Source organism: Heterodontus francisci, chromosome 14, assembly GCF_036365525.1.
Source record: "Heterodontus francisci isolate sHetFra1 chromosome 14, sHetFra1.hap1, whole genome shotgun sequence".
NCBI lineage: Eukaryota > Metazoa > Chordata > Chondrichthyes > Heterodontiformes > Heterodontidae > Heterodontus > Heterodontus francisci.
The window spans coordinates 46,216,682-46,230,452 of record NC_090384.1 but is presented as its reverse complement, the minus strand read 5'-3'; the positions used below and the strand labels follow the sequence as shown (position 1 = coordinate 46,230,452).

The following is a 13,771-nucleotide window of genomic DNA, read 5'->3' as shown; positions in this document are numbered from 1 at the left end:
AAACCAGATGCAGACCCAATTCACGGCACTCCCTAATGCCTGGTCATTAAAATTAATCATTGGAAAATCAGGAGCACCACAAATAGGTTGCACAAACTTTCACATCTGATCAGAATTGCAGTTGAATGAAGTTCTGCACCAGGAGGCGAGCCTCAACATTCATCCTTATATATTAGTCTTAGCGTCAACAATCTCTAAAACTAAAACTAAAAAAAACTAAAAACTGGTTAGTAACCTGGAACTAGGTGAATATCTGAGCTCTACTGACTATTGTGAAATTAGATTTGTTATTGTGTCAAAGAGTAAGGCCAAAAATAACATTATAGAGGTGGACAACTTTAGGAGAACAACTTTTGAAGCTTTCAGCAGAGTTCTGGAGAGGATTCTTAGAAGCAGAACTAGATAATATTTCACATAACTGGATGGAGCTCATGTTTATTCAGCAGGGTAAGGGTTACTCACTGTGAAACTTTACAGAGTTCCTGTTGATAATGGTAACTTCCCACGTAAAGAGTTTCTCTTTAATCAGCAGGGTAAGGGATACAATGCTGTGCAATTCTATGAAGTTCATGTTTATTCAGCAGGGGAAGAATCACTCACTGTACAACTATATGGGAATTCCTCTTTGTTTAGCATGTTTCAGTTCGATGGTTGCTAACAAGTTAATTGCTCTTTCTGTACAGATTCTCTTACCTGTGGTGGACAGGGTCACCCGTCCAGGTCCCCTGCTCCTCTGTCTGTCCTTCAGTCTGCGCTTCTCCATCAGTCGTGTCCTTCTTTAAAAGAGCATCCTCACCCTCCCATGCAAACTGCAAAGAAAGGTGAACAAGCATGAACAAAACTGGTAATAGGCAGGAAGGAAACCGTTGAATGAGAACGTTAACGTCAGGGTGAGCAGAGAAATGTCGAGTTGTTCTAACATCAGTGCTTTAGTGTTGGGGTCAGTGCATGAATGATGTGAAGTTACTTTGACTTGATTCAGGGAATCAAGTGTAAGGAACAATACAAATTTACTGATCTAACCACTGTATATGACCACTGTGATGGAAACAGGGCTGCATTCTATTTCAAACAGTAAAATTCAGCATTTAATTTTGGTTTTGTTGACATGACTTGGAAAGCCAGAAATAAGTCGTTTAAACATTGACTTCAGGTTACTGTATTATTTGATCAAGAGATATCCATACCAGAATTCCTGGACCTGGGATGGCACGCTACTTTAAATGGGAGGCTATAATTTGAAGCAAGACACAGTTCTGCTGGTCTCTGCTGCTTTTTATTGATCAGTGAAAATTCTTGCACCACTCCTTCTGTCCTGAGATCACTGCAAGAGGTAGGATTAGTGGAATAACATTCCTGACCAGAAATTTAGCAGTCCTGCATTCCTGTTGCCTGCACAATGCAAGCGGTCTCTGTGAATGTAAACAAAGGTGTTCACAAGTTATACGTCTGTGAGGGCATCACTGACAAACCAATCCTCTTGTCACTCAATATCCATATGTGCACTTTCCAGTACTAGATGATGATCAGGAGTGGAATCCTAGCCATTTCTCCACCATGGCCCCTCAAGAGTTGAGCATAATAATAGCACCGAAACTGCCAATTCAGGTGAGATCAGCTAATTCACTGTAGGCCAAGGAAATTATGGCCTAGTTGGTTTATTGCCTTCAGGTGTCAGCCTAGGCTGTATCGCCTCTGAATCAGAGGGTCATGGGCTCAACCCACAGTCCAGAGATGCGGGGCCGGATTTTCAAAGGACCGCGTTGTCAGGAGCCAGTGTGGACGCAATTCGCAAATCACAATCTCAGGAGAGAGAGAGAAAACGGAGAACTACAGACCTGTTAGACTAACATCTATAGTAGGGAAAATGCTAGAATCTATTATAAAGGATGTGATAACAGGATACTTAGAAAATGATGGTCAATTGGGCAGAGTCGACATGGATTTATGAAAAGGAAATCATGCTCGACAATCCTTTTGGAGTTTTTTTAAGGATGTAACTAGTGTAATAAATAAGGGGGAAGCCAGTGGATGTGGTGTATTTAGATTTTCACATGGGATTGAGAGTAATATATTGGCATGGATTGAGAATTAGTCAACGGACAGAAAAGAGAGAATAGGAATAAACGGGTCATTCTCAGGTTGGCAGATTGTGACAAATGGGGTACTGCAAGGATCAATGCTTGGGCCCCAGCTATTCACAATCTATATCAATGACTTGGATATGGGGATCAAAAGTAATATTTCCAAGTTTGCTGATGACACAAATCTAGGTGGGAACGTGAGTTGTGAGGAGGATGCAAAGAGGCTTCAAGGGGATTTAGACAGGCTAAGTGAGTGGGCAAGAACATGGCAGATGGAATATAATGTGGAAAAATGTGAAGTTAACCACTTTGGTCGGAAAAACAGAAATGCAGAGTATTTCTGAAATGGTGAGTGTTAAGACCCGGTGAGAAAGAGGTCAAGGGTTCTCTTTCAGCCATCACCTGGTCTTACTATAACAGGGTTTAATTTTAAACACACCGTGTTTTTAGTTCCCCCTTGGTGAATCCTTATTCACCGCTTTCCAATTATAAGGCAAAGAAACCAGCACAAACAGTTTTTTTCGGTTTAAAGTTGAAATTTATTAAACTTAAACTCTAATTCGGTTAATGCCTACGGATCCACGACGCGCCCACACTAGCATGCATACGTGATACATACATGCAAATAGAGACAGAAAAGAGCAGAACAAAAATAAAGCGGAAACGTCTGAGGCAATATCTGAACAGTTTTTGTTACCGTTCTTCAAGCTCACTGTAGAGTCCATGATTGTAGTAGATCTTGCTTTTTGTTGGGGCCCCGTATTCTTCTTAAACCATGTTCGCTGTAGGAGACTTTTCTCTCTTGGGATTCATGTGTCCTCAGTGGATTCAGAGGCTTGTGAGAAAGAGATGGGAGCAGGAAGACAGGAGAGGCAATGGCGAGCCAGCCAGGAGAGGTCTTCTCAGTCCAGGAGCATTCTGCTTTCTGCCCAAACTGTTCGTACAAATTCAAAAACTCAGGTTGCCCACAGGTTAGTCATGTGACTAGTTGGTTTGACCATGTCCGTTTGTGTATTCAGCCATCAGTCAACCTGGAATGCGAGCTCCCCCACCTTCAACGTCTGGTGATCAAAAGTCCATTGTCGGTTGAATGTGTCAGGGATGGCTGCTTTGTCCTTCCAAACACTGTCTGTTAATATGCAAATGTCTTTCCAGCCAAGATCTGGCAATTTTTAATGCAAATCCTTTCTTCATTTCTACTACAGTTTGAAATTTAATGACCATGTGACAAAATTAATATGCCTCATACTTGGCAGGTGGGAGCCTGCTTGACTGTGAGATATTGGGAATTGTTGATGTCCAAAGGGGCCTGGGTGCCCTGATTCACGTCACTGAAAGCTAACATGCAGGTGCAGCAAGCAATTAGGAAAGCAAATGGTATGTTGGCCTTTATTGCAAGAGAATTTGAGTATAGGAGTAAAGAAATCTTGCTGCAATTGTATAGCGCTTTGGTGAGTCCACACCTGTAGTATCATGTACAGTTTTGGTCTCTTTACCTAAGAAAGAGTAAATTGTCATACAGGGAGTGCAACAAAGGTTCACTAGACTGATTCCTGGGATAGCAGGATTGTCCAATGAGGAGAGAGTTTGAGGAGACTGGGCCTATATTCTCTAGAGTTTAGAAGAATGTGAGGTGATCGCATTGAAGCATACAAAATTCTTACAGGGCTGGACAGGGTAGATGAAGGAAGGACATTTCCCTTGGTTGGTGAGTCTAGAACCAGGGGACGCAGTCGCAGAATAAGAGCTTGGCCATTTAGCACTGAGATGAGGAGGAATTTCTTCACTCAGAGGCTGGTGAATCTGTGGAAATTCTCTACTCCAGAGGGCTGTGGAGTCTCAGTCATTCAGTATGTTCAAGACAGAGATCGACAGATTTCTAGATTTAAAGATATCAAGGGATATGGGGATAGTGCAGGAAAATGGCGTTAAGGAAGATGATCGACTATGATCTAGTTGAATGGCGGAGCAGGCGCGAAGGGCCGAATGGCTTACTCCTTCTGCTATTTTCTATTTCCCAGAGGTCGCCTCCGGGACAGTCTGCATCTGCAATGTGACAGCAGTGGGGAGGGTTCGGGGAAGCCACTCGCCTCCAATTAACGGCCCATTAAGCTCATTGAGGAGGTTATTAAGGGGCCGGGTGGGGGGAGCTCAGACAACAATTTTCAATCAGGATTCTGGCAAACCTGACCAGTCTGGAGCACGATAGTGCACGGCCGTCGGGCTCGCAGTGGGTAGTTGGCAAACATTTTTGGTGGCAGATGAAATGTTTTGGGCCCACAGGAATCTTGTGCCAGGCCCAGCAAAGGACTTTTTTTTGTTTATCTTGGAAGCGCTGCCTCATCTTTTTATTCCACAAGCCGTCTATGGAGCTGCCTGCTCTCATCGACAAGGCAGCAGCAGGCCCCATCATAACGGTTGCCTGCCTTTGCCACTCACGCATTGCAGGCAGCTCCGCCTCCTGCAGATGCACAGCTGAGGCACGGGGTTGGGACCTGGAAATCACCCAGGCATTGGGTTCCTGACCCGTTTTGAAAATTCAGCCTGTGAGCTCATAATCTAGAGTGGCAATTCAGTGAAGTAGCGAGGGAGTGCTGCAGTGATGAAGATGCTGTCTTTTGAATGAGGCACGAAACTAAGGTCTTTCTGTCCTCTAAAACACACTACTCGACGAGTGGGGAGTTCTCCAGTGCCCTGGTCGATATTAATCCCTCAACCAACATTACTAAAACTGGTCATTTATCTCATTGCTGTCTCTGACAGCTTGTAAATTGACAGTGTGTATTTTTACATTTCAACAGAGATTAACCTTCAAAAGTACTTCACTGGTTGCAAAACATTTTGGACATCCCGAGGTTGTGAAAGATAGTATATTAATGCAAGTTTTTTCTTTACTGTCTTTGCTCAGTACATCATCAAAGCTTCTTTAAGTTCTGCAAAGTACTTACTCTCTCTGTTGGGACCTCAGCTTCCTCCAAGTCACTGTCCTCCTTCTGCTTCTCCTCTTCCTCATCTTTGTTTCTTTCCTCTGCATCAGCTTCTTGATCTTCACTGCTCATCAGGCTCTGTAGGGATTCCTTCATGGGGCAGTAATACCGATCTACTTATTCATTATACACCACAAAAATTGCAACACACTCTCATGCAGAGGAAGCCTTCAGTCTGGCAGTGAGATATAATTAATGTCTGTCACAGAAAAGATGACTAGGTGCCTCACATAAACAGAAGTCATTACATCAGTCTCTTGAGTCAAGTGAAAATTGTATCACTTGCTGGTCATGAAAGTTTGATTTTATTCCATATTTTATTTGAAATGTTTGTTTAATAGTTTTTTAAATTCAATATTAATCACTCCTCTCTCACACTATGCCAACTAGTAGTGCCAACTATCTTTTGTTATTTTGTCAAGCTGCCAATCTTGATGTGAGCCAAGATGGTGAATGCTGCCAGGTTATTAGACTGTGAAGGGAATGTCACAACCAAACTTGATACTATCCTCATCCAATGACTGCATACATTTTTCCAGCAGATTAAAGAAGCTGATAGAGATCAGGACTGAAAATCTTAGCTAATTATCTTCTATAAAGCCAAGGAATAATTCAGGCCAATTACAGTGCTTCTATTTCGGTCCTAGTAGAGATCGAATAACTCAAGACAGACACGGAATTGAGCCTGGTTCTTTCTTGTCTGTGTGGTTCAGTACCTCAATAGACAATGAGTCTACCCATTTATCCATCAAGAGTACTTTACATATAATTTTCAACTGAACCATCTTTTTTTGAATTATTATCAAAAGATACAACAAGGAAATGGTGCAAGGAATATAAGTTTAACCAAGCTGAGTAAAAGTCACTTAAAGATTAACCATTGCATGATGAATAAGTTTTACTACAAATATATGTCAGTCTCAGCAATTTCAGAAATGCTGGGTGGACATGGAGGAAAATCTCCATTACTGCAAGCCCAGAGACCCTGAAAAATTTCAGGGCAAACGGGATGCTAGGCCCAGGCCCAAGCCCAAGCTCCGTCTGAGAGAACATAAGCCTGACCAGGCCAATCTTCACATTCCCTCCTTTCTCCTTCCAACAACCAACCCACAAGAATCTGGGAAGAGCAACTGCCACCAAACAGAAAAGGGCTGAAACCAAAGCATTTAGAGATGTAACTGAACGTAATCAGAAGAGAAGGGAGAGGGGAAACTTGAAGGGATAGTATCTTGAAGGTTTGGTTTAGAAACCACCCCCCCCACTTTGGAACAAAATCCAGAACACACAACAATCTTGTCCTTGATTAGTTCTGCCGGCACAGTACTAGGGGAATTTCCACAGGGCCCCACAATCAGGGACTCACTGAAGTAGGGCACGTGTTATAATGCATAGCCACAGGACCCAGCGAAGTAAGTTGGGCACCATCATAATATGATAACGGCCTGTAATTGTCCATTAAAACAAAAAATTAATTTGACTTTACAAATTTCATTTTAATGGCTCTCTTTTTAGTTCTATCACACTGCCAGTATATATAGTTCTGCCAATAGCAGACACATGGCTTCAGACAGCCAGACAATACTAGCTGTCTCTTTAGCAATTTTATTTTATTTTCCCATTTTTCTCCTCCTTTGAAGGCTTATGAGTGAATCCAACTGCATATTGCTCCACAGTTTCCAGCAGCTGATCAGAACCTCATCTAAATGAGGAGGGGAGAAAGTAAACGATAATAGTCCTGAAGGCTCAAAATGCAGAACTGTCAACACTCCATTTCTTGATAAATCCTACTGTGGACATTATCAGAATTTTCAGAGACACCTACCCAAGGTCAATGATTAATTGGTATGTCCCACAAATGGTACGTACAATGAGGTTAGTTGGGTACCTGTACAATACCAAGTCATCATTCTTCATGTCTGAACTTAGAAAATGGGTGTCAGCTGACTATTCAACCATGGGTGTATTACAGCCAGCCCTATCATACCACCAGGGATCACTGAAAAACAGTCAGGATCAGGAACCCTGAGTGATTTTCTCTTCCCAAGCCCAGGGACACTGAAACCAATTGTGGCACCCTTATTATCACCTCGTCTGAAATCAACCTACAGTGATGGCACAGTCCTGTTTGTGTGGTTTACTTGCATAGAATTATACTTTTTATTAAAGTTTTGTTAATTTCAATTTGAGATGTACCTCACCAAGTTCTCAGTATGATGCAGTCTCCCACTAGTTGTCAATAATATAAACATGGCCTCTGACAAGCAGAGGATAATTAACTCGGTTTTATCAGTTTTTTGATTAAATAATTCCACTTACTGCCTCTTTAGATACAATGTGCAGCTCTGAATCGATCTGTCCATCCCTCGCCTCAGACTGAACTGGACTCCCTGTGAACCACTGCGATTCTCGGCTGTAACAGTAACAAGAAAACATCTTCAAATCCCAGCCACAATAGCACTGCAACCAATAATGACTGAATGTGATAGTCAGATTGCTTCCAACTACCTACCTCAATGTACCTTTCTTCTTCATATATTCTACTCGAAATTTCCACCGTCGCCCATGAGTCTTTGCAGTCTGTACACAGCGAGGAAATAGATTGCCACAGGATCAAAAGGAATGGCTCATTTGGTCTAGTACAATATATAATGTCACTACATATTTATTCACTGTAATTATTATTACACTGTTCAGTTCATGTATGTTTTTGTTTCATCACTAGTACTTTAGAGTACTGTGAACCTAACTGGCTCAGATACTGGATTACTTGATATAATGGATTTCAGTCTGGATGGATGAATGGAAGATTTAAATTTCACCTCTGGACCTGGATTATGCCCAGGCTTTTTTACTATCTGCATATACTCCACAGAAATACAAAAATCACATACCATCAGCTTGCCAAACAACTTCTCCCAGTTCAAGATTTGGCGTTCCCGAGCAACCCACCTAGCCTAAAAAAAGAGAAAATTGTAAGAGATTACCAAAAAGTAATTGAGGACCAGAATAACAATCACTGTGTCAGGGTGACTGACTCCCCAAAAGTTCTCAGGATTCTTTGTATTCTCATGGAAAATGGGTGCACTGATAATAAAGGACAATGGAACCATTCAGGGGCACACAGGATTCACAATATTCCATATGGCAAGTACACTGCTGCAGACAGGATCAGTATCTAACCGACAATATCCATTGTTAAATTACCATCCTTTTATATGTGGGTCCTGAACTCAGAAGCAGACAATTTAGAAGGCACGAAGGTCACTGGACTGTTCCACGAGTTCCAACAGTAATCTTTCACCTCATATCCTGAATTCAGCCCAGACAATAGGACGAATTAGCAAAACTTTTTTTTTTAAAGTTCCTTACTTTCCTCTGAGTCTTCAGGTTCCACTAGTCTGTCTCACATCCATCTATTTGGAGGCTGATATGCTTCACCTCACTTGGAGGTATTGACTTCCAGAGATGTGTTGTACTCTGACTGAGCTTCTGAAGTGGGACCTCTGGCAAGGGATATCCCTACCTTTGCCCTTCCAACAATATAGCCTTGTAAGGAATGGGCAGAGGTTCGCCATTTCCAAGGGAAGTCAGAAACAATGGGAGACTAATGGGACTCCTGAGAAATTTTGGCCCCAGTGATATTTAGCTCAGTTGCATGGAAGTTCTATATTACAATAAATCCCATGGGACGTAAAATATATACTGGAAGATGCTAAATGAGATCAGGGAGAAAAACTACATAAAGTATTGACAATATGATAAGGAAATGAAAACAAGGGAGTCGCAATGGATTGGAAAAAAACCCAGTGTGGTCCAATTTTCAAAAAACACAGGAAAACACACCCAGGTAATCACAGAACCTTTAGTCTTACATCGCTAATAATGGGATTGATAATGAGGAATAAACTTGAGAATTATCTATTTGAAAATAACCTAGTAAATGGCAGTTTCAGGAGGTATAAATTAAAAAGGAGGTCTGGTATGATGCTATACTGCTTTTGAAGACTGAAGTGAGAACCTTTGCTGTTAATTTATTGTGCATGTTAATATAGCTTACAGATTCCAAGCCAAGAATGGATGCTCTTGAGCATATGGGGTTTTGGGACTTGCACAGGATAGCGATCCAATATATGAAAGCCAAAATAATCTAAGGTAAGAACATTTATGAAATCATAACAGAAGGTTAATCTGAAGCACAATTCATTCACGATTCTAGGACAAGAGGACACAGGTACAAACTAATAAAAGGTATCCCAGAATGGCATGCTGTAGTCTACGAATGTAAAATTTTTTTCTCCCACAGCAGCCTTTCTTGTTGTCCAAATACCAGGGATACCAAAGCCAATCTGAGCACTCATATAGCTGAGACCAGCTATTTCAGCACAGAACAAAGAATGAACCTGGGTCCTTCTGGTTTGTATGGCTCAGATACACAGTCTTGATGGACGAACTGGCATTGTCTGGCACCCTCGTCTCCCCCAACTCTAATGAACTTTATGGGGGAAACTTACATGACCATCAAGTAGCTGCAGTCGCCTCACTGCCACACCCAGCTGATGCTTTTTCCTGAAAACATAAAACAGAAAGATTTTATTAAAAGAATTATGTAGCAACTACTTGCACCACTGGAAGCAGGCATGAAAAATAAGATTGCCTTTTGGATCTTATCTGTAGAGTGGCATGGTGCTACCACGATATTCAGCATGCGATTTGGGGTGAGCTATGGGCATGGGCCCCATCTGTGCAATTTTAGACTGATGGGGTACCTGCCCTGCCACATTTAAGCTGGCATTGCGAGGCCTGTGACTTTGTCTCTAAGCCATCTTTAAGCCAAAGTCCACTGCTTCAGAGTTACAGACCAACTGTCCTGTATATTGGTGGCATGTTACAGTTCTGCATTTACTCTCTTTCAGTCTGCCTTGCATAGTGCCACACTGGAGGTGGTATCTTTGCCCATCAGACCAGTGAAGGAGTGATCAACCTGTCACACTTTTTCATTATATGGAAAACAGGCATTCATACCTCTCACGATCTGCATGCAACAACTCCAGGATTTCTTTCTTCTGTTCCCATGGAGTAGCGTAGAAACGTACAAGGCGGACCAATTCAGTAGTCGGAGTGTACATGTCAGAAGCACTGGGTCATCAAAAACACAAAAGGGGGATTGTTAAAAAGGAGAATGAAAGCAATGTTGTTGAGTTTTAGCTGCCCTCTGAAAGGGCCCAGCAAGCTACTCAATTGTACCAAACCGCTCAAAAAAGGTTGAGTAAAAATAAAACCACACAGACCACCCGGCATCAACTGAGGCACCAGAAACAACAACATCACACCATATCCAGTCAACCCTGTAAAGTCCTCCTTACTAACATTTGGGGACTTGTGCCAAAATTGGGAGAGCTGTCCCACAGACTAGGCAAGCAACAACCTGACACAGTCATACTCACCGAATCACACCTTACAGCGAATGTCCCAGTCTCCTACATCACCAGCCCTGGGTATATCCTGTCCCACCAGCAAGACAGACCCACCCAGAGGTGGTGGCACAGTGGTATACAGTCATGAGGGAGTTGCCCTGGGAGTCCTCAATATTGACTCCGGACCCCATGAAGTCTCATGGCATCATGTCAAACATGGGCAAGGAAACCACCTGCTGATTACTACCCACTGTCCTCCCTCAGCTGATGAATCAGTACTCCTCCATGCTGAACACTTGGAAGAAACACTGAGGGTGGCAAGGGCACAGAATGTACTCTGGGTGGGGGACTTTAGTGCCCATCACCAAGAGTGGCTCGGTAGCACCTCTACTGACTGAGCTGGCCGAGTTTTGAACGACTTATCTGCCAGACAGGGCCTACGGCAAGTGGTGAGGAAACCAACAAGGGGGAAAAACCTGCTTGAATTCGTCCTCACCAATCTACCTGTTGCATATGCATCTCTCTAAGAGTATTGGTAGGAGTGACCATTACACAGTCCTTGTGGAGACGAAGTCCCGTCTTCACATTGAGGATACCATCCATCATGTTATGTGGCACTACCACCATGCTAAATGGGATAGACTTCGAATAGATCTAGAAGCTCAGTCTGGGCATCCATGAGGCACTGTGGGCCATCAATAGCAGTAGAATTGTATTCAACCACAATCTGTAACCTCATGGCCCGGCATATCCCTCATTCTACCATTACCATCAAGCCAGGAAGTCACCCCTAGTTCCATGAGGAGTGCAGGAGAGCATACCAAAAGCAGCACCAAGCAATCCTAAAAATGAGGTGCCAACCTGGTGAAGCTACAACACGGGACTACATACATACTAAACAGCAGATGCAGATTGCAATAGACAGAGTAAAGCCATCCCACAAGCAACGGATCAGATCAAAGCTCTGCTGTCCTGCCACATCCAGTCGTGAATGGTGGTGGACACTTAAACAACTAACAGGAGGAGGAGAGTCCACAAACATCAACATCCTCAATGATGGGGGAGCCCAGCACGTCAGTGCAAAAAACAAGGCTAAAGCATTTTCAACCATCTTCAGCCAGAAGTGTCACATGGGTCATCCATCTCGGCCTCCTCCTGACTTCCCCAGCATCACAGATGAGAGTCTTCAGCCCAGTCGATTCACTCCACGTAATATCAAGAAATGGCTGAAGGCACTGGATACTGCAAAGGCTACAGGCCCTGACAACATCACAGCTGTGGCACTGAAGACTTGTGGTCCAGAACTAGCCGCACCCTGAGCCAAGCTGTTCCAGTCCAGCTACAACACTGATAATGTGGAATATTGCTCAGGTATGTTCAGTCCCCAAAAGCAGGACAAATCCAATCTGGCTAATTACTGCCCATCAGTCTGCTCTCCATCATCAGCAAAGTGATGAAAGGTGTCAATGACAGTGCTATCAAGCAGGTTATTGCTCAGTGATGCTCAGTCTGGGTTCCACCAGGCTCTAGACCTCATTACAGCCTTGGTCCAAACATGGACAAAAGAGCTGATTTCAGGTGAGGTGAGGTGAGAGTTACTGCCCTTGACATCAAGGCAGCATTTGACTGAGTATAGCATCAAAGAGCCCTAGCAAAATTGAAGTCAATGGGATTCAGGGGGAAAACACTCCACTGGTTGGAGTCATACCTAGCGCCATTCCCTACCAGGATGGTATAAGGGCTCTGCATTTCTTCCTAGAACAGAGGCCCAACCAGTCCCCATCCACCACCACCCTCCTCCACCTGGCTGAACTTGTTCTCACATTGAACAACTTCTCCTTCAACTCCACTCACTTCCTTCAAGTAAAAGGTGTTGCTATGGGTACCCGCATGGGTCCTAGTTATGCCTGTCTTTTTGTGGGATATGTCGAGCATTCTTTGTTCCAGTCCTACTCAGGCCCCCTCCCCCAACTCTTTTTCCAGTACATTGATGACTGTATCGGTGCAGGTTCCTGCTCCCGCCCCGAACTGGAAAACTTTATCAACTTTGCTTCCAATTTCCACCCTTCTCTCACCTTTACACGGTCCATCTCTGACACTTCCCTTCCCTTCCTCGACTTCTCTGTCTCCATCTCTGGGGATAGGTTGTCTACTAATATCCATTATAAGCCCACCGACTCCCACAGCTACCTCGACTACACTTCTTTACACCCTACCTCCTATAAGGACTCCATTCCATTCTCCCAGTTTCTCCGTCTCCGTCGCATCTGCTTTGATGATGCTACCTTCCATGACAGTGCTTCTGATATGACCTCCTTTTTCCTCAACCGAGGATCCCCCCCCACTGTTGTTGACAGGGCCCTCAACTGTGTCCGGCCCATTTCCCGCACCTCTACCCTCACCCCTTCCCCTCCCTCCCAGAACCATGACAGGGTTCCCCTTGTCCTCACTTTCCACCCCATCAGCCTCCATATCCAAAGGATCATCCTCCGCCATTTCCGCCACCTCCAGCGTGATGCCACTACCAAACACATCTTCCCCTCCCTTCCCCTGTCAGCATTCCAAAGGGATCATTCCCTCCGCGACACCATGGTCCACTCCTCCATTACCCCCACCACCTCGTCCCCGTCCCATGGCACCTTCCCCTGCAATCGCAGGAGGTGTAATACCTGCCCATTTACCTCCTCTCTCCTCACTATCCCAGGCCCCAAACACTCCTTTCAGGTGAAGCAGCGATTTACTTGTACTTCTTTCAATGTAGTATACTGTATTCGCTGCTCGCAATGTGGTCTCTTCTACATTGGGGAGACCAAACGCAGACTGGGTGACTGGTTTGCGGAACACCTCCGCTCAGTCCGCAAGCAGGACCCTGAGCTTCCGGTTGCTTGCCATTTCAACACTCCCCCCTGCTCTCATGCTCACATCTCTGTCCTGGGATTGCTGCAATGTTCCAGTGAACATCAACGCAAGCTCGAGGAACAGCATCTCATTTACCGATTAGTCACACTACAGCCTGCCGGACTGAACATTGAGTTCAATCATTTCAGAGCATGAGTTGCCCCCCATTTTACTTCTATTTTTAGTTATTTTTTCTTTTTTTCTTTTTTACATTTTTTACAACTTTTTTTTATGTTTATTTCATTTCATCTTAGTTTGTTCAGTTTGCTTACCCACTGTTTTTTTCATGTTTGTACTTGCTGCTGTTCAACCTTCAGTCCGTTAACACCCTATTTGTACTAATGCTTTGTCTTTCAACACACCATTAACATATTGTTTGCCTTTGCTC

At 43.7% G+C, this 13,771-nt stretch overlaps 1 protein-coding gene across 3 annotated transcripts in view; it reads right to left on the bottom strand.

The window, feature by feature from the left end:
* The window catches only part of LOC137377293 (uncharacterized), a 92,609-nt gene that overhangs the window by 53,142 nt on the left and 25,696 nt on the right, over nucleotides 1-13,771 (bottom strand). For all 3 annotated transcript variants that reach the window (XM_068046851.1, XM_068046854.1, XM_068046852.1), the window contains 7 exons: nucleotides 10,094-10,207; nucleotides 9,583-9,637; nucleotides 7,963-8,025; nucleotides 7,581-7,648; nucleotides 7,388-7,481; nucleotides 5,033-5,161; nucleotides 694-809 (listed from right to left, as the gene is read on the bottom strand). In XM_068046851.1, coding sequence (XP_067902952.1) covers nucleotides 694-809; nucleotides 5,033-5,161; nucleotides 7,388-7,481; nucleotides 7,581-7,648; nucleotides 7,963-8,025; nucleotides 9,583-9,637; nucleotides 10,094-10,207 — 639 coding nt within the window. The remainder of the gene's footprint in view (nucleotides 1-693; nucleotides 810-5,032; nucleotides 5,162-7,387; nucleotides 7,482-7,580; nucleotides 7,649-7,962; nucleotides 8,026-9,582; nucleotides 9,638-10,093; nucleotides 10,208-13,771) is intronic.